Below are 20,905 nucleotides of genomic sequence, written 5' to 3' on the forward strand. Positions count from 1 at the left end.
TGTAAATATAGGGAAGTGTGGTAAACTACCTATAAACTGGCTGGAGAGTTACATTACCAGTCTACAAAAAGGGATGCTGGGAAGACCAGTTAACTATCGCATGCTAGCCATGCTTGATTCCGGCCAACATCTTTGCAAGGGTACTGCTTGATGCTTTGAACAAGTGGATTACAATTAATAACATCTTAAAACAAAGCCAAACTGGCTTCTGGAAAAAGCTGCCACTGCACATACTATTCTTACACTGGTCTCTGCATTAGAGTATGCATCGCAGAGGTGTCATCTACCGGTTTATGCTGCATATGTGGAGTTCAGTGCAGCGTTCCATATAGTAATGTGGAACAGTTTATGGAGAAAATTGGCGGATTGGAATATCCCTGCTGGACTGTAAGTATGATCATGCTCCTTGTCATTTTAGTCTTCTTTATTCGCCATTTCTTGTTGGACAGGTCCTTCTTGAGATTTACTCTCTGCGCCAAACTAAGTTTGGTCCCTTTGTTCGTTTTGTCTTTGGTGGGGTTCACTGGTGAAGCCCGCCTCTGGCTCCAGCATGTCTGGCAGGGCAGGAAGCGAGGGAGGTGCCCGAAACTCCCTGTGCTTAATCCCCTTGGTTTCAGGAATGCAACCAAAGGTGATTGGCTGGCTGGCTGTCCTTGTAGGACAGCCACCCTGCTGTGAGTGACAGCTAGGCTGCAAATAAATGGGAGAGACTTGCATAAAAGGTGAGGTCTTTAGCAAGGAAGGCAGAGTCGACCACTGGACGAAGGAATCTGAAGAAGAACTTAAAAGAGAAGCTTGCTGCAACTCCTGGACTGTTGGTTTACCCGGTGAAGCCATGCTGTAGTGCCGAAGCTCCGAATTTGCCTCGACTATAGAATCCCTGCAAAGGACGACTTCTCCCCTTGGGTTGGTGGAACCATTCGACCCCAAGACTAACCCTACTGGAAGCCCTCTCTCTGCTGGCTGTACTTCCATTGCTGCTGCAGGGACTGAGTGCCAGGGGACAGGAACACCACAATAGAGTGCATAATTTTTAAGCCGGACCCGAGCTCCAGGAAGATCCTCCGGACTCTCTCAAAGCAGGGCAGACCAAGCCTGAGCCACCTCTGGACCCCAGAAGCAAGGAAAGCCTACAAGGTGTCCAAGAACCGCTGTGGTGCTATTCACAAGAAGCTGAAACCGCGAAGTGCCGCTGATCTGAACTTTGCCCAATCCTGCCGCCGGCCTTCCAATCGTAGTACAGATGTCCCCAGACATCCTCCCTCTTGTCCCCCACGACTGTGGCCCAGGAACAACAGGATCTGCCATACTACAACAGGAACATAAGCCAGCTGGAACAATTTCTTCAGACCTAACGTACTGTGAACTAAGGGATACTTCACTCTTATTGTGTAACTTGCTAGCTCTCAGTTGGGACTTGCATTTGCTGTCTTTTGAAAAGTTGCTTGCAGCTTTGCCCATCACGAGCCTACCAGCTTGTGGCTCAACAGCAATTTATTTTTCTACAAAGCTCTCCATAACATTGTGCAAGACTTTTTACTTGCGTTCAAGAAGTGCCTCAGCTCCCCTAGACTTTGCTCAATTGACATTGGCTGTCTTGGCTCCCTGAATACTCTTCTAACCTCTGACTTTGTGTTTTGATCTGTCCCTCCAAAAAGTCATACATTCTTTAATTGTATAGCTTGGAATGGGTTAATCTACATTGCATTGGGGGGTTCAAAAGTACTTGCATGTTTGACAAACTTGTTAACCATTGTTTCCTTCCCTAACATTTTCCTTTTGACACCAAACTCACTATTGCTCCAAATGTATCATTGATATATCAACGTCCATAGTGTCCTTGTTGTTGAAGTCACCTCAGGGTATAGGAAGTGTCTGTGTGCCATCCCATAAGGGTATCTAGAGTGTGTATTTCGAAGTATATGTAGTTGCTCACTTCTAAAGGAGTCTTATTCAAACTGACGGTTAATAAATATTGTTTAATCAAGAAACCTTGAGTGTAAGTGTTCTTTGGATACTTGTCACTCTGATGTTGTAACCCTACAGCTCACATTGGCCCCTCTTGAGATAAGCCTGGCTGCTCAGTCACTCTACCAACTTGTGTAGTGCATGCTTATATAACAAAGGTTGGGTTAACTATTGCCAAGAGGACAAGGCTGGTGCAGTCTCCCACAGGGTACTGCATAGAATCTTGCCTAACACACGTCAATATTTGTTATTAAAATTCATTGCCCCCAGTCTGCTTGAGGTTCGGGATCCCAAAATTGGGTTTTGTAGAGAAGACTGAATGTGCCGCTTGTGTGGTTGCCCTGAGTCTATACAGCATATTTCACTGTGAAAGTTTAAACAGAGAGAAACTCTTGTAAATAATTTGATATGATAAATTGTGATGAAATCCGACATGCTAATGGACGGAAATAACATCAATGTTATGTACCATATGGTCAAGTTTTTATATGCGATGGATAGACATTCTGGATGAATTATCACAAGAGCTGTTTTAACTCATGATTGTTTCATTCTGTATTGGGATGAATTGACATGCTTTTAAGGTTTTAATATATGTTGTGATGACTGTATATACAAAGCCTGTTAGGCTATAAGTATATTTTAATTAGCAGTAGGCATATTTGTGTACCAATGTTTGTGCTTCGAGTCCTGAATATGCTGTTAATTCATTATCCTTTGCTGCCCCCGTCAGGTTCACAGATGTAGAGCAAATGGCTAAGGTAAGCTGCGATTCATTTCAAAACGTTAACACTAGCTGTTGAAAAATAGAATTTTTATGTTCCTAAAACATGATTATATTTTTTTGTGTAGCTTTGTTCATTATAATAATTCGTAAGGTGGTAGTAAGGTATCGGTGGATGTCGGCTAACCGTGATACTTCTAGATCTCTGCCATGTTAAAGGTCTTACCTTTTGATCACCTTCTTTAACTTTGTACTGCCTTTTTTTAATTGTTATGAGCTTATCATAGAATTTTACTTTATATTCAGAAGATTTTAATTTATATTGTGTGCCTTGTGTCAGAATACTTGTTTTAAAAGGTTCAATGATCTGAATATTTAATTCTCATTTGCCTCTGGGAAACATTATCACTTCTTTTGACATTTCTGTAAGTTACTACGTCACAGGGGAAGATGCAGGTTGCAATACTTCACGGTTTGCTTAATGCAGACATTAGTCACCTAAGTAAGCATGCTAGCTTGCATGTACAGTCTACCCAAGCATTTTATATTACTGCTGTGTATACCCTGATGGATGTTTTCACGTGACTCCCTGTATTCCTACCACTTCTACTCAAAAGGAGGGCGACAGGAACTAATCAGCTAATACATTAGCTAAATGATCAGCAGGAAGGATGCATGCTCATGCAGCAGAAGTACTCCTACTGAGTGGTTTATCTGCAGTACTCTTTAGAAGGATTGGGGAAATCTATTTCTGCAGCGATTTTTAAAGGACAGTGCAAATGATTCTCAGCAGAAGCCTTTGTTAAATTTGTCTATGCAGGAACTTTTAAATGGATGATTCGGATATTTATCTGCTGAAAATTGTAAAGCATAGTACAGGTGTGCCAATATATATTATACCTATCCCCACAGGTGAACAACACCACGAGACTGCTCTTTGCAGAAAAATATTTTATTTTACACTTTGTCTTTTAATGTGTAGTATGGATGTCTAGGTATATTTGATGTGAGGGGTGTGTACGGTTGTGAGGGTATATTGTATTTTTCTTTTTGTCATAGTTTTATTACACAGCACACTCCAGCCAGGGACTCCTTCCCCGACAACGGATGTGGCGTACAATAAAGCGTTTTATTTCGAAGAACCCACATTCTTTTTTGAGTAGGCCTCTAGCCCGTCTCTCACCCAACCTCCACAAACACCCTGTGTCACAATGGACTAACATATTTATTAATTTATTTAATGGAACAGGAAAATCAAACAATTTTCACAGCAGCAACCACAATTGTCCTATCTAGAACGACCAAGAGGAAATGGGCTATTAGACTCACTTTTGTAATAATGACAAATAAATCAAATACCATCAGGTTGAAAGTGATAATGCCACGGTTTTAGCACTGCCTCCCACCCACACCCCCCTGGTAAAGCCCACCACCACCAGATGGTAAGCTAGCAAAGAAAGTGTAAACCCGTTTTTGGAGCAAAATGGCAGAATGGGATTTTGATTCTTACTCGCAACTGCTAGGGGACAGAATAGGACATTCGGATTGTTTACCCCTTAGGAGATGGGGGGCAAAGATAGTAATGAAGTAGGGACATCGGTTTTTGGAGAAGGCAAATGCAAAAGGGAAAAATACAGTGGCAAATGGAAATTTGTTTACACTAGGTTTACAATGATTGGCAGCTCAGGGGAAGGGGTTTAGCTCGCAATAGGAACATCGGTTTTCAATGACAAGGACGGAGGCACATACACGTAGACTTCTAGGCAAAAATGATTGCTCACAATGGAACAACTGTTTGGGTTTTAACAGGACAAATACAACTAGTAATTTGTTAGGTAATGCACACAATACACAGACAAATTCGGTTTTCAGTTACAAGGAGACTAATTCTTATGAGGCAACTCTTTAATGACTATAATTAACTACAACACCAGGTACAAGATGGTTAATTTCGAATTTCACCAATCTTGTACCGGGAATTAATTGATTTACTTAAAAATATGCTAAGGATTTACAGACACTGAGTTTTTTAAAAGAGAGATGCGTATATACACAGGCTAACAATAGATTTTTCTATAGGAAGGTGACTGAATTACACTGGCAATTTGGGGTTTTCAATGGGAGAAATATGGGATGCAATGCTACATAAATGAAGGGTTTATGCAATTTAGGGCTGGGGTATATGCTACTTACAAAGCAAGCCTTGGTTTAGGATTCAAGACAGCCAGCTGGATCTCAGGACACTGGACAGCTAGGGCAAGGGGTCTGGTCACTGCACTCTCAAAGATCGTAAGGGCCAGCTGCCTTCTCTCCGTCGTCTTCCTGTCTACTCGGATGTTGGTCTGCCTCCTGACCTAGTACAGCCCCCCCCCCATATAACACAAATTACATCACTAACTTTACAATCTAGGGGGAGTAGCCTGGAATTATCCCTGCTGCTCGGATAGGACAGTTTACCATTTCTCTCTCTGCCCCTGGCATGATTGGTTCAAGGGAAGAGAGCACCATCTGTCTATTTGCATTCATTACAATTCTTTGTACTCATGACCACTTTTTGGAAAAAACTAGTTATATATCATAACTTCATAATTATACTCTCCCTGGCCATATGAAATAGATATGCGGTTTTAGTGGGTCATAGGGAATTAGGTAAGCCAATCACTAACTCCGTACGAACTGGCATGGCCCTTTGGCACATTGGTCATTTTCATAAAATGTATAACAGTTATGACTCTGCAAATGATCCAGCATGTTCCTAATTTCATCTTCCATCTTTTCATCAACTGTCATATTTGTCACCTGTTCAGATCAGCCAGAATCTAGTCTTAACCTGCCATTTCAGTGCCCAAAGTCCTAGGGAAATGCAAATAGTCTCTTTAAAACCGCCTGGAAATTACATGAAAAGATAGCCTAAAATTAAATGGATTCTTATTCGGATTGCTCTTTAAAAAGTGAAGTACAGTGTAGTATATTTTAAAAACAGTTTTGTGGATCATTAAGACGCAGCCAATTGGAATATACGCCCACCATTTTTTTCACTGCTTGATGAGAACTAACTTTCGTGTAATTTTTCAGTCCTCAGTTGGTAAATTTTGTTGCAAATTACAGTTCTTTTAACACACAAGGTCTTTATCCGCATTTATGCATGAAGCCTAACATGTTTTGTTCCTCTATGGCGTTTGAGGAACTTTACCAAGAGGCAAGACTAACGGTGTCTAAGGTACTGTGAAACACACAGTAGGAAAGGGGTAGAATGACTTGTGTGCAGCTTTATAGGAACATCAACATCCGGCTTCTACTCTCTCAGGGAGTTCCAGGTCCAAAAGCCATCTGGGGTTTATCGTCCGATTCTGGACCTCAAGAGACTGAATCAACACAACATATAAACCGTTTTGCATGCTTAATGTTAGGACTGATTTTCAATACTCTGACCTGGGGGACTCTGGGCAGCTGTAGCTAAACCAGTTCAAGGTAGCAGTGACAAGGGACTAGGCTAAGTCGCAAGAGGTGGTGAGCTTTTAAAGGGTCCACAATGAGTACACACAATGGGAATCACAGATTACACTTAGACACTATGTATAAACATTATTTATTGACAATCTCTATGAAAAATGACTATGAACAGGTAGGAAAGTCACACAACACTAATAATGGATTACATATATACAGTCACTGGTTGAGGGCATAATTAAACCTCTGTAAAAGAAAGTACAGATTATATTATGCACCAATAGTCCACAGAGTTGACCCTAATTTCAACTGTCCTTCCCTAAATTGTCTGTGGCCTTATGCCCAAGGTTGAGGTAAGTTCCGACAAAGTTTGTGAAGTTGGAACAGTTCCAATGGTTAGGCGACCTTGTATTCAAACTAATAGGAATGGCCCCTATTTTCAGAAGCTATGGTAAAACCAAAGTATAGTAAAGGTTTTGTAAAAGTTAGGAAAACTTTTAAAGGGAGTATAGGGGCAGGTAAGAACCACAGTAACTTACCCCTGTGTACTCAGATTCTTCCCCAGATTTGGCAGGTCGACGAAAGAGGGTCCGAAGTTGCTTTTCCCACCATCAGTCAGTCCCCGATTAGCAGGGGTTGCAGGTTCGAGCTCCTCTCCGGTTGGTGTCTTTCGCTGGTGCAAGGACTCTCAAATGAAGAATGCAGCAAAGCTCTATGCAGGACCCCTCTCAGGACTGGACTCTAGTCAGGTAAGCTGTTTCGGACGGTGGTCATTGCAGCACGGCGATGCAAAGGACCTCACTTGTCATGGTCAGACTTCCTCCTATCTGGGATCCCTTTGAAGCTAGGACGCCATGATTTTGCTGTGGCAAGTCTTGTAGGACAAGCCGAGGATCCCCAAACTTCCAAGTCCAGGTTCCAGGGCGAAACTCGTAACTGTGACGTTGTCGGCACAGTAGCCCGAAATCTGAGCTGGTCAGCCACACGGCGGTCCCGGGACACTTCTGAAGGCTCTCCTTCGCAGGGTACTGAGCAGACGTCAGGAATGGATGTTCCCTCCACTCCAAGGGTCGCAGCTCCCTTGCAGGACTGCTGTAGATCACAAAGACAGGGCTCCACCAGGGCTGCAGAAAGAGTTTGTCGCCAGACCTCCTTCAGTCAGGTCTCCGATCTCTTCACTGGTCACACAGCTGGACAGGTGTCTTGGCTTCAGGTTACTCAAGGATCCCTGAAGAATGGGTGCAGTGGTCCTCTTCTTATCCTAAAAGCCAGGTACGGACCGAAACTCCCAGTAGCAGGACTAGTCTACACACACCCCAGCAGTGGTCCAATAAGGACCACTGGCGGGAACATTCATGCACACCACTCGGACACACTGAAACCAGTTTGTGGATTGGGACCAGACAGTCCCAGCCCACATAGCCCTCCAGTAGATTGTCAAAAGAATCTGCTTTCCCAGACACTGGAAGTCCTTATAAGGATTTCCCTTGTCTCACAGGCCAGGAATAAGGCTCAAGAACAAGATGGCCAAAGGTCAAGCGAAAAAACCATGTGTCACGGCCATGTTTGGACACTAGCCACAGTTGCTAGCCAAACGCGATAAGGCTAAAATGAAAAGCACCAAAAAGTGATACAAAGTCACTGCTCCCACCAGCTTGTCCGTTTAGCACACCTAGAGTAACCAATCATCTTTTGAGTATTTGTATAGGCAAAATAAATTGTACCCCAGTGTACTGTATTGTAAGCTGTTTTGTACACTGATGAAAGTTACCACAAGTGATAAGTTACTAAAAGTAGTAACACAGTTAAAAGACTAAGGGCACCAATTTTTCCCAGTACTGACAGTCTGAAGGACGTGTAATTTTCCCCATAACAGATAAGCAAAAGACAGTGTAGTGAAGCTTAAGGCTCCACTGCACTGTGCAAAGTACACGTCAGGATAAAAAAAATAAAAGCAGAAAGTTTGGGGTCCATTAATATGGAAGGGAAGGTGCAGTAAAGAGAAATCTTTCCTAACACTCCTCAACAGTGCCAAAAATTGGGGGGGTTTGCCAGGCGATTCATAGACTAACACATTAAGGCAGCATAACTGGGAGTTAAATAACACTAACAGGGATCCTGTTAGTTGAGAATGTCACTAAAAATGGTGTAAACACATTTCTTTATATTTTTACAAAAATATACATTAATCAAACTTCAGAAAATGCTATAACATATTGGTCAAAACATAAGTGTGGATCACACTAAACATATACAATAACAGAGAAACCTATTAGAACACATTAAAAACAGTCATTTACCGAATCCTTAGTATCTTTGCATGAGTTTGCAGAAAAACACCTATATTATTGAATCCGTAAAACGCAGCCAGTCAATATATACATCCACAACTGTTTCACTGCTGATGAGAGCTCATTTGTTTGTGTAATTTTCAGTCCTCAGTTGGTTCATTTTGTTGTAAATGACAGTTATTTCAACACACAAGGTCTACATCAGCATAGATGCATGAAGCATAACCTGTTTCGTTCCTCTATAGCAATTGATTAACTACCCATGGATGCCGCTATCCTGAGGACGTCATAATTGTCAGAATGATATTGCACCAGTCTTTCCATCATCTTCAATAGAGGGGCAATGGCCACGCCCTCCTGATAGGATGAAAACGGCCTGAAAATCCAATAGTGCAGACTGGGGCAGCCAAACCTTCATAGGAGCCTCCCCGGACAATCCGATTAATGGCCAAATGGGTGCGCTTTAGCGAAGTACCTTTCCGAGATCTCCAGGCAGCCTTGCCTTAACATTGTGCCTGCTCCTGTGCTGCCGTACCTCTGCGGTCCACTACCATCCAGTCCAACTTGGTGGCCCTTAAGCCATTGGTGTATGCATGCACAGGTGGAGTGCCACTCCGAGTTGAGAAGGCATTGGGCATCCAGACAGCCTACTTCTGTTTTACAATTGACTGTGGACCCTGCAACTTTCTCATTACTCGGACTGCCTTTGCAAGCCCTCTTCCATCTCTGTATCCCCCCCTCCACTATTAGTTGAGTCTTTGCTGGAACTACGAAGTATCTCTTGGAATATCTAATGCTTAACATTCTGTTTGTTCCTGCCTCTGACTGTGCTCCTGGTGCCTGCCGTCTTCATCTAAACTCTTTCCATTGCTACCCGGAATCTGCCCTACTCTCACCTGCATCTGTGCCACTGCTGCCTGTGGAGTATGTGTCACTACAATTGTCATGGTGCACCTGCCAAGGGCTGTATGCACGGGCACCACTTCTGTGGATTTATACAGTCTGTAGACCTTCCCTGATACCTCCTAACACCATTGCACATTTCACATGCACAGAGCCACCTTATCCCTTCGTGCTTCACATCTCTATATATTTCAGACTTCATTTTCTTTTTGGTTGATAATATAAACAATTGTACAAGAATAACCTAACATGATAATGCCCTTAACTGATCACACAAGATGCAGAGAGCAGTAGTCAGCAAAGTTGTAAACACTTGTAAAGTGCCTTTTAAACCCCTTCTTCATGAATCCTTGTGCTTGGGTGCATTACTGAATGTTTCCGATGATTTGTCCAATGTTCAAAGTGAGCGGGAATGGTCACTACTTTTTTACTGTTAAAACTTTCCCTACTTTTTGCAACAATTTTAACCATTTCGGAACTGTTCTTTGGGACGTTAAAGCACATTTCTCCACTTTACCACGCGATAGCAGTTAAAGCTAAATTGAAATATGTCCAGCAGCATGGCTGCAACCCTTGAAAATGTGTTGCACGTTGCTACCCGCCTGGGTCACAGTTCCACTACTTTTTTCTTTTGGTACACTTCTACCACTGGATTTATCTCATGCTTTGCTTAATTTAAAATAAGAAATGGACTCATCGGGCAATAGCCAGCTCACTTTGTGTTTCTCTCCTTTTTCCACTCACTGCTCTTTAGTTGGGATTCTGCAGCACTTCATTCCCTGTTAAACCAAGCAAAGATTCTGTTGGAAAAATGGTGATGACTTAGGTTAATTTACTATGTGGAATTGAACAGGGGTAAAATGTTACTAAAACAGTGGAGGCGGTTGTTTGGTAAAATTTTCATAGTAATGGTAAGTGTTCCTGACCTGTGTCAACCCCAGGACTTTTGGCTTTACTTGTGGATTATTTTTCCTCATCTCTGAGTGGGAACCTTTTTCCCCACTCACAGAATTTCTAACTCTTTTTATGGTTGTCATTTTTTAGACTCTCCATAGTGTCTTTTTAAAGTTATCCTCTTTGACAACGTTTTGGCAATAAGTCACTGTTGTTGCTGGGTTGCCCTAGGGGCTCCCTTTTAACTTTCTCTGACTAACCTTGAGGGAACTACAGTTCACAAGTGTAAAAAGGATTTTTGGATCCCTTTTTACATTTTATTTGGTGAAACAAGCACACCCCACCTTATGTGGAGTGTTGGAGAGATGAAATGTATCCCCTTTCACACTTAAACTGTAACAATTCTGTTACAGGGACAAGCTTACCTTTAATGGCTGGTGGCAGTGATACCTTTTACTAATTCGGTGCACCTTTACTGTGGGCTGTGTTCACAGCTGCAGTAAAGGCACCCAAGTGTGCTCATTTTACCAAAATGGCCATGTCTTGTTTTTTCACCGTTATTGTGTTTCTTGTCCTTCCTTCTTCTTTCCCCTGACATGCAGGGTGTGAAATTGCTTTGTGATTTGTATCTTTGGCAGTAGTCCCCTGGACTCCCCGCCCAGGCTCCAGTCTGTGAAGGCAGAAAGCGAGGAAGAAGTCCAAAACTCCACAGCCCTTTGTCTTCCTCCTTCCCTGAATGGGGACAAATCCCAGTGGGGGGAGGAGGGGCTGCCTGTCCTGATCGGAAAACCAGACCGCCCCTTGTTGTAAAATGCAAGGAGAGAATGCAGAAGGTGTGCTGTAATTCCTGTTAAATACTCCGAAACTGGAAGCTGAAGACAAGTCGACCACTGGACCCAAAACCGAAGGGGGTGATGAAGGAAAAGCGGCTGAGACGATTTGCAGCGACCAGAGAACCTGCTGTGTAACCTGAGCCTGGTGCAGCCCTTCCTTTCAATCGACCTGGGGTCTCCAAAAACAACTATCATGACGCAGAGCGTGGTGAGACCCACTGGACTCCAGAAGACCTGCATTTTGAACCATCCCACGCCGTGATGTGACCATGCAGGGCTGCAATACCCTGGAACCTCGAGCCATTGTGCGGTGCATGGGCTTCCGAATTCTGAAACTGGCTGAAACTTTGTGGCCATCCTGCTGGGTCTCCATAGACACGAATCAAGTCCGAAAAGTCCACTCACCAGAGTGCTGGATCTTTGTAATGACGAGAATCCAACCAGCGATATTCTGTCATCCTCTGTGCTCTTGTTAAAGGCGCCACATCCACAGAGCCGCATCCAGCCATGAGGAAAACGTTGTCTAGAGCTTTCCCCACGGATCGCTTCCAAGGTCCTGTTTTCAGTCAGCACGAAAAGGAATCCACCGCCCGGGTTTATGGCTGCAGATCCTGAAGTCCTCCTGCTGCAAAATCTTCTGTGCTGAGGTATTGTGCTGGCTTGGGTATTTACTTACCTTAAGTCTCATGTGATTCCTGTGTAGTTGTGGGGTGTTTTCTGTGATTGGGAGGCCTCTCGTCCAGTTCACCTAGTCCAACTGCTGGAATCCTCCTAGGGTGTCTTCTGTGAAGCCCCTGGACCCTCCACTAACTCTAAAGTAAAATACTCACTTGTTTGAACAGTCATCCTAAGGAACTCTGACTTTTGCTACTTAAGAACCTATCCTGACACTGCCTGTTGGACACTAGACCCTAGTGACCCCTCTTCTGCCACTGAGAACACTCATGCTCCAAGAATAAGGAAACATCTTTTAAGGGATTGGGCCTTTTGCCTAGAAAAGAATGAGTAAGTGTTTAAAAGTGACTTGCTTGTAAAATAATTGGTTGGTAACTGTAACTCTGAGTCAGAGTGAACAGTTCCAAAAAGTATTAATTACATTAGAAATGTTCTGCCATTCTGAAAAGTATATGTAACATCTTTCTTTCCTTAGAAACTGTTTCACCATTCTAACAGAATGTGGATGTAAGGGTACATTACTGACCTGTGGGTTGGTTGTGCCGCTTCCCAAAAGTAATGCTATTGGTTTCACTTTATTATTCCTGTTAGGATAATTGTATGAGTGTTCCCCAACTGGGTCTTACTTCTCCTGACCTTAGCCTGTCCAGAATAAGTCTGCATTAGGTTTTACCTACCTAGAATAACTGAGTAATTCATAAAGTGTAACATTGGATTTTGCTTGCCCTGGTCTGTTTTAGACGGACACAAAAACAAGTCTTGGGTTTATTCCTGCCCCAAGTTGCTGATAGCTCCTTGAAAAAGTATATGGGTTTTACTTAACTTGAGTTAACTGTGTGCCATCCAAAAATAAGTTACAAGAGTTACTGCTTATTTCAATCTGTTTTTCACTGATCTCAAAAGCAGCTGTAATTGAATATTACATCCTTAGGCTTTACTCACCTAGTATAACTGTGTGCTATCACAAAAGTAGTTATAGGTTTTTACTGTACCTAGTAAAGTGTTGCACTATTCACAGAATATATATTGTCCAGTTGACTGATTATGTGATTTGTGACTGAGCGTCACGGTACAACTGGTAGGGTCTACTACCCTTGAATTACTGAACATATTCTGAAAGTAACCATTGGTTTTTACTCCCTAGAATAGGTGTGACCTATACTGAATGTGTAGGAAAAGGCTCGACTTCTTTAGAACTACGGTTAGGTGTTGCAAATCAGGTTTATGCTTTGATCTGTGTACCTTCAAGCATATTGTTGTGTTTTTATAATTGTGATTACTTATAATGTGATGGTGCTCATTTCCTCCAAGATTTATCTGGTCCTACTTGTATTTAAATAAACGTTTTATTTTTACAATGCATAGGTCCTCATTATGAGTTTGATGGTAATTTGGCGGTAAATCCGCTGCATTTCGTGCACCTGGTTACCCTCTGACTTTCAATCCGTGGCAATCCCTTGCACTGGGGTCTGCATCTATAACCCTACAGCCCCCCTTTTTTTTCCTGCACTTATCAGACAGACCCTGTCTGTTGCATTAAACCTAGAACTTGCCACTTGCTTTCTGCACTACCACTGCTTGTTGCTTTTTATTATTTACTTATATATTTATTATTTACTATTTGTTTTATTCCTTTGCTTAGCACTTTCCACTTCGAACCCCCCCCATGCACTTTCCCTCTCCCATGCACTTGCGTGTTCTCAATGTCACTGGCCTAGTAAGATCATTGTTTTTGTTCTCCCTTGCCTTGTCGCACTCTGAAACACTTGTGTACAAGCACGATACAAATAAAATATCAATTACAGCCAAACTCGATTATCGTTACCGCTACTTGGTACCATGGAGTTGCCATAGGATTGCAGGTGGTGTTAGGGCTGTGTAAGTCCCCATTTTAGGAGTGCGTAGGACTCCTTGGGGAGTTTTGGCAGATTTACCACTGGCGGAATGACTGTGTGGTAAATTCATTGATTTTTGGTGGTAAAAAGGATTTACCTCTTGGAACAAAATGGAGGTGAATCCGACCCTTTTGCTCTAAATATGAGCGGATTTACTGTGCTGTAATTCCACCGGCGGTAAATCTGCCAAAAGCTATGATTTGGCAGTGAGGGATAAACTGCGGTAATTCCGTTAACACAAAGAAAATGGTGGCAACTGAATTGCCACCACTTTTTTCCTGCACTGCCAAACCTGTAATGAGGCCAACATAGTGTTGTTTTTATAATTGTGATTAGATATAATGTGATAGTACTCATTTCCGGCAAGATTTATCTGTGTCTACTTGTATTTAAATAAACCATTTATTTTTACAATACGTAGTGTTTCAGTGTTTCTTTGGACCATTTGTATTACAATTTCATTTGTACTGAGTCTATAGCCCTCTTTCCCTCCTAAAATAAGCCTGGCTGCTCTGTCTACGCTACCATAGACTCAGCTTTATACTAAGAGTGGAGTCTTGTACTGCCTCAGTTGAATGGTTTTACTAAGCCCTTAGTTGGACTTCAGAAAAACTGTCCTAACGGGGGTCGTGAGATGCTCGATATGACAACCCATTTCCAACCCAGTGCACACATATTATTCAATACTAAGATGAGGCCACCCTCTTAATAGGATTAAATATTGGAACCAACTAGCACTCAAGTTATTGATGTCCGATAACCGTTCAACTTTCCCTGCTGCCCAGCCTTCAGGTTAGTCTAGGCAGAGTACCTGAGCTAAATGTAATGTTCAGGGGTTGCAAACCATTTGCCAAGGACTGCAAAACCTATACCTGCACGTAAAAACTGAATGCTGCTCATTCAAGTCCCAATGGGGTATACCTACACTGGAGAGTTGGGGCCTCATTACGAGGTTGGAGGTAGCCTTGCCGGTTTTACTGGCAAGGCTACCTCCAAACTCTCATCCGGATCTGGCACCTGCGAATGGGCAATTACCAGGCTATTCCGGCCCTGCCAGATCTGGTAATTGCCCTTTCGATTGCCCTTTCGCGGGTCCCAGGCCCGGTACATCCCCATCCGCATTCCCATTGAGCCCGATAACAGGGACAGAGAAAGGGTTGGCGGATCCTCTCGGTAGACAGATCCTGAGAGGGAGATCTGCCCAGAGGATCATCTTGCTTTATGCAAAATGCAAGCAGTTCTACTCGATGGAATTCATTAGAGGCAGAGTGAGTTTTTGACCTTAGTTTCCACAGATCTCAGTCATCCTGTGGATTCTCCGGAGGTTGAACAGGTTTCTGGCCTGCTTGAACCTAAATGGCCCCGGATTGGGCGAGGACGACGTGTTACCAGACCTTCTGGATTTAGCAGTTTGTCCACCTCACCCGTTTCCCCAGAGACCTCAACATGCGTGGTTCTTCAAAGGTTGAGATTTTGGAGGTTCTGCTGGCTGCATGCAGACTTTCAACCAGGTGTGTCAAAAAAAATTTGAAAAAAGAAATCCGGGGCTGTGGGGGTGTCCCCTGCAACACCCCGCTCACTATACTGTGTGGTATAGTGAGCGGGGGTTGTGGGGGAAACCCCTGCAGCACACCTGTGAAAGGAAAAAGAAAAGGACCCTGCTGCGCCGGTTCACAATCACGGAAGTGAAAGGGAACTGGTGCCGCAGGGACTTAGTGAAGAAAATGTTAAGTGGGGTTTGTTTATGTTGGGGTTGGGGGTGTGTTGATGGTGTGGGTGGGGTGTGTCATGGGTGTGTTGGGGGTGTGGGTATGTACGTGTGTTCACATGAGAAAGGTGCTAAATTTTGGTGGTTCGCACCTTTCTGATGCGAACTTTCCGGCCGTGGCAAAATCGGCCGCGGTCAGATCACGTAGATCCATGTAGTCTCACTTGATAGATCAAATGGCTGCAGAAGTCTAGTACTGAAAATGACCCCAAACCTAATGTCACCACAATTGAGTAAAAAAGGATTTAGTGCCCACTTGTGCGTCTGATCATTGAACCTTAAATCCAAAAATGATACACTTTTTTTTTTTTTAAACTTAGTTTCTGATGTTTGTTAATCTGCTTAGAATCACATGCTGTGCATAGGTCCGACATCCAGTGGTCACTGCGGAGTATTGCATTTTGTTTTTCGTAGTCGAAAAGGGGACGTCGACAAGGCGTGTCTGAAACACTATCCCTATAGTGACGTGCGTTGTACCCACAATCCCTCACGCGTCGAGGTCCCTCAGATTGTTTTTTTCCGCCCAGCTTCTGGTCGCCTTCACGCGGAGCTCCTCGAGAGACATTGCAACTCCTCGACCTTTGGTCGTTTTTTCTCTAATATTAATAATCCCTCCCTCGACGCAGTTGTAAGCTGTTCTCCGCCGAAAAGAATCTTCGACGGAGGGTCGAGCGGAAGAAATCCTTCGGCGCTGCCGAACACGTGGCCTGGCCTCGCAGGCCATATACAGTAGGGAGAGTGGGGTCGTGGGACATCTCTGGGTCTTTTCTGAGAATGCCTTTCCCTTTCCCCTTCCTTTCCCTTGGGGTGTTTATCGCGATTTATTGCCTCGGCTATGGAGAGGACACCGTTTAGGTTTTGCCCACTTTGTAAAGGCAAATTCACTTGGAAGGACAAGCACTCACGGTGTAACCGCTGCTTGCCCCTCGATCACAAGGAGGAAAGGTGCACGGCTTGTCGGCTTCTTAAGCCTAAAACTCTAAAAGACCGAAGGGTTAAAAGGTGGGCGGCCTACGTGATGTCGAAGGCCGAAGGTTCACCCGCCGCTGCTACCACCGACAGTGACGAGGAACGCGATAACACGACCTCCGCTACGGAAGTCGAAACCCCCTCTAAGGAGCGCTTACGCGCTTCGTCGTCTGTCCCCGACGGGCTCGGCTCACGCCCTGCTTATGGGGATGAACACCCCGGCGACACAGACGCACACAAAGATCCACATAAACACACAACCCACGGCTCTTCTTCGACTAAGTCGAAAAGACCTTCGGCGCCCAAGGAGACGCAGGTTCCACCGGCGGCCTCCTCGGACCGTTCCGGTTCGAAGCCCCTCTCGCAACCGCAGCCGCGACCTGCGACTGGGCTTTCGGCAAACAAGGGCGCTGCCACCAAACCATCGGCCGGTGCGCATCAACAGAAAGCGCAGACCGCCGTAGAGCGTTTGATACCCATAGCGTCGAAAACTCAAGCTTCCGCCAACAAACGAGTCGCCGACAAGCGAGTCGCAGATAGCTTAGCAAGGATCGCTGTAGCCGACGCCCAAAAGCGTACGCCGAAGATTACGTCGAGCGTTACGCTTCAGTTAAAGGATACGCCGAAAAAGCCCGAAGGGAAGCAGGGACTACCCCCTTCAGTCAGGGAGTCTCCCGACTCACCTGAAGGTTTTTCGGAGGGCGACGGGACACTTTCCTCGACGCTTTGGGAGAGGTCGAGCCATTTCGAGTTAGATAACCCTATGTTTCCCCCGCCAGACCGCTCTGGGGTACCCCATGAAACTATGGAAAGACTCTGTATGGAGAGGATGGAAAAGTTCATGAGCACCCAGGCCTCTCAAACTCACAAGAGGACCAGAGAAGGGCCTCAGGAGGACCCCAGGGCCAAAAATCCGAGGCTAGTTGATCCCCAGCAGGACACAGCCTCAGACTTCCAAAATGTATATGACCTCACTGGGGAGGAACAAGACTTCGAGGAGGAAGAGGATTTCATGGACAATGAAGAACAGAACCAGGAGGAATGTCTGGAAGACAGAACAGACATTATAGAAGAAGGCTTCGGGGTTAACCCGGAAGAGGGACCTTCACACCCCTGGCAATCACCATCAGTGTATTCCGACACTGATGTCCTAAACCTAACTCCTCCGGACAATTCTCCAGTTAGGAACACGTCTCCAATTGACGATCAGCCCACGTTCAATGCACTGTTGGGCAGAGCAGCAGCGCATTTCGAACTCGACACCGGGGAACTCTCTCCAGAATTGGACTTTGTAGAAAGAGTGATTAAAGAAAAACCCCCGGTCAGCCAGACCATTCCACTCCTCGCTTCAGTGAAGAGAAGGATCATACCTTCGCTGTCCACTCCCGCAATGATCAGAGGGGTCACTCCTTCACCCTCAGACCCCCTCTACATTAGGGGACATTCCATTCCGGATTCCCTAGTGGTATCTAATACTAGAAAGAGGGCAGGGGTACCACTTTCCACCATTGAGGCACCCCCTGACAAGGAGGGCAAGAGGCTATATGCCCTTGCAAAAAGAGTTACTTCCTCGGCTGCCTTCTCAGCAAGAATTGCCAACAACAATTCCTTGCTTGCAAGCTACGCAGACGTGCAGTGGGCCAAACTGCGGAAAGACGCCAAGGAAGCACCGGAGCCTTTACGTACGCGCCTACTGTCAACTATTGGCGAAGGAACCCAAGTGAACCAGAGCATTGTTAAAAACTCTCTGGACGCGGCAGAAACAGCAGGACGTTCCTTAGTACAAGGAATACTCCTAAAGCGCCATGTATGGCTGCGCAACTCAGGCTTTAAACCAGAGACACAGGCGTCTTTGATAAATAAACCTGTCCAGGACGCTAACCTCTTCGGAAAAGCGGTAGATGAAGCCCTAGAGATGGCTAAGAAAGAGTTCGACACTATCAAGACTCTTGACCAGATCTCTAAGCCCACTACCAGGCGCGGCTATGGCAACAAACGCTTTTTTCGTGGCCAAAGCCAACACCAACAACAAAATCAACATCAGCAATACCCTGCCACCAATTACCAAACCAATAGTGGGCAGTACAGCCAAAGAGGCCAACGCCGGGGCAAAGGGAGGGGTCAGGGATCCACCCCCAGAGGCTCCCAAGCCCCCAACAACTCCAAGTGACGCGAAGATTCGCGTCCCCTCCCATGCAACACCGGTCGGGGGCCGGATAACATCCTTTCTTCCTGCATGGGAGGAGATAACGTCAGACCGTTGGGTACTTTCCACCGTAGCCCACGGATACTGTATCGAATTCAACAGTTCCCCATCCTTCAGACCCCCGAGGGGACGTCGCATGACACCGGAACATCTTGCCGTCCTTCTCCAAGAAGTACAACAACTGCTGGAAAAAGGAGCCATAGAGGTCGTGCCTCTATCTCAGGTAACGGAAGGTATTTATTCAGTGTACTTCCTTGTACCCAAAAAGGATCTAACCATGCGCCCTGTATTAGATCTGCGCCCAGCGAACAAGTTTATCAAACCCCAAAAGTTTCGTATGGTAACCTTACAGGAAGTAATCCCACTGCTTTCTCAGGGAGATTACATGACAACATTGGACATGAAAGATGCATACTTTCATATTTTAATGTTGCCAGCGCACAGAAAATACCTCAGGTTCATGATAGAGGGCAAACACTACCAGTTCAGAGTGCTACCCTTCGGCATAGCATCAGCACCAAGGGTATTCACGAAGGTGCTGGCAGTGGCAGCGGCTCACCTGCGCAGGTTGTCCATCCCAGTTTACCCTTACCTCGACGACTGGCTCATAACAGGGGATTCTTACGAAACATGCTTCTCCAATACCCAAAAGACAGTAGACCTTTTGTTTCAGTTGGGCTTCTCCATCAACGAAAAGAAGTCCAGTTTAGACCCCAGTCAAATCAAGCAATTCCTAGGGGCTCTAATTCAAACAAAGGACGGCCTCGTCTTCCCCTCCAGAGAGAGGGTCCAAAACATGCTGTTTCAAATCCCTCAATATGTAACCGGTCGAGAGGTGACGGTACGCAAAGCAATGCGCTTGCTAGGAATGATGGCGTCGTGTATTTATTTGGTACCTCACGCGCGCCTGCGCATGCGCCCTATGCAAGAGTGGCTCAACAGCCAGTGGTGTCAGGCCAGCGGACTATGGGAGGATCTAGTTGTGGTCTCGCAGGCCTTAGTTCTCTCGCTACGGTGGTGGACAAAGGAAAACATGGAAAAAGGGAAACCCTTTGCCACACCCGCGGCGGAAGCCACTCTAACCACAGACGCATCCCTCACAGGATGGGGGGCGCACCTATCCCATCAGACTGCTCACGGAGTGTGGACTCCGAACGTAGCATCCAAACACATAAATCTACTGGAGCTACTAGCTGTGTTCAAGGCGCTAAAAGCCTTCCAGGAACACCTACAAGGCAAAACAGTAATGGTCCTTACAGACAGCACCACAGCCATGTACTACATCAACAAGCAAGGGGGCACCCACTCTCCAGGCCTGTCCAAGCTGGCCCAAAATATATGGAAGTGGGCTCTCAAACAGGACATGTTCCTACTATCACTACATGTACCCGGGGAACTCAATCTGCTAGCAGACAGTCTCAGCAGAGATTTCCCCCTGCCCAAAGAGTACGAATGGCGCCTGCACGAAGACATCGTCTTCGACGTCTTCACACAATGGGGATTCCCAGAAATAGACCTGTTCGCAACCCTGGAAAACTCACAATGCCTAAGTTACGCCTCCAGGTACCCCCAGAACCAATCCAAGGGGAACGGTCTGTCGATGCAATGGTCAGGGAAATTTGTTTACGCTTTTCCCCCGACTCCACTTCTCAACGAAGTGGTGCACAAGATGCACCAGGAACAAGTGACCATGATACTAGTGGCCCCAATGTGGGCACGACAACCATGGTTCGCTCACTTGATGGCGATGTCTCTATCCCCCCCAGTAAAACTCCCCTGCCCGTTCAACATGCTGTCTCAGGACAAAGGCAGGACTCTGCATCCATGCCCCCAGAACATGAACTTAGCAGCTTGGCTCCTGAGATCATAGAGTTCGGACATCTACAACTCCCGCAAAGATGCATGGACATCCTCAGGGAAGCCCGAAAACCGAACACTCGCCACTGCTATTCTAGCAAGTGGAAAAGATTTGTCATCTGGTGCAGGAGTAAAAGCATCAACCCCATTGACTGCTCTCCCACACATGTGGTCCTATACCTGACCCACCTATTGGATTCAGGTCTAGTGTTTAACTCCATTAAAGTCCACCTAGCTGCACTTTCTGCATACACCACTTCCCAACTCAAAGTGTCGTGGTGGAGGATCCCTGTTATAAAGGCCTTCATGGAGGGAGTAAAGAGAATACACCCCCCGATAGCTGACCCAGCTCCCGGATGGGGCCTTAATGTGGTACTTACCAGACTCATGGGCTCTCCATTCGAACCCATGCACAAAGCATCTCTTAAACCCCTCACGCTTAAGACTGCTTTTTTAATAGCTATCACCTCCA

The 20,905-nt window shown here is 45.3% G+C and overlaps 1 protein-coding gene across 1 annotated transcript in view; it reads left to right on the forward strand.

Moving 5' to 3' along the window:
• LRPPRC (leucine rich pentatricopeptide repeat containing) overlaps window positions 1-20,905 on the forward strand; it is a 1,926,342-nt gene that overhangs the window by 631,364 nt on the left and 1,274,073 nt on the right. Inside the window, exon 15 of the mRNA XM_069608459.1 lies at window positions 2,702-2,729. Within this exon, the coding sequence (XP_069464560.1) occupies window positions 2,702-2,729 (28 nt within the window). The remainder of the gene's footprint in view (window positions 1-2,701; window positions 2,730-20,905) is intronic.

Source organism: Ambystoma mexicanum, chromosome 4q, assembly GCF_040938575.1.
Source record: "Ambystoma mexicanum isolate Mex_15411 chromosome 4q, UKY_AmexF1_1, whole genome shotgun sequence".
Taxonomy (NCBI): Eukaryota; Metazoa; Chordata; class Amphibia; order Caudata; family Ambystomatidae; genus Ambystoma; species Ambystoma mexicanum.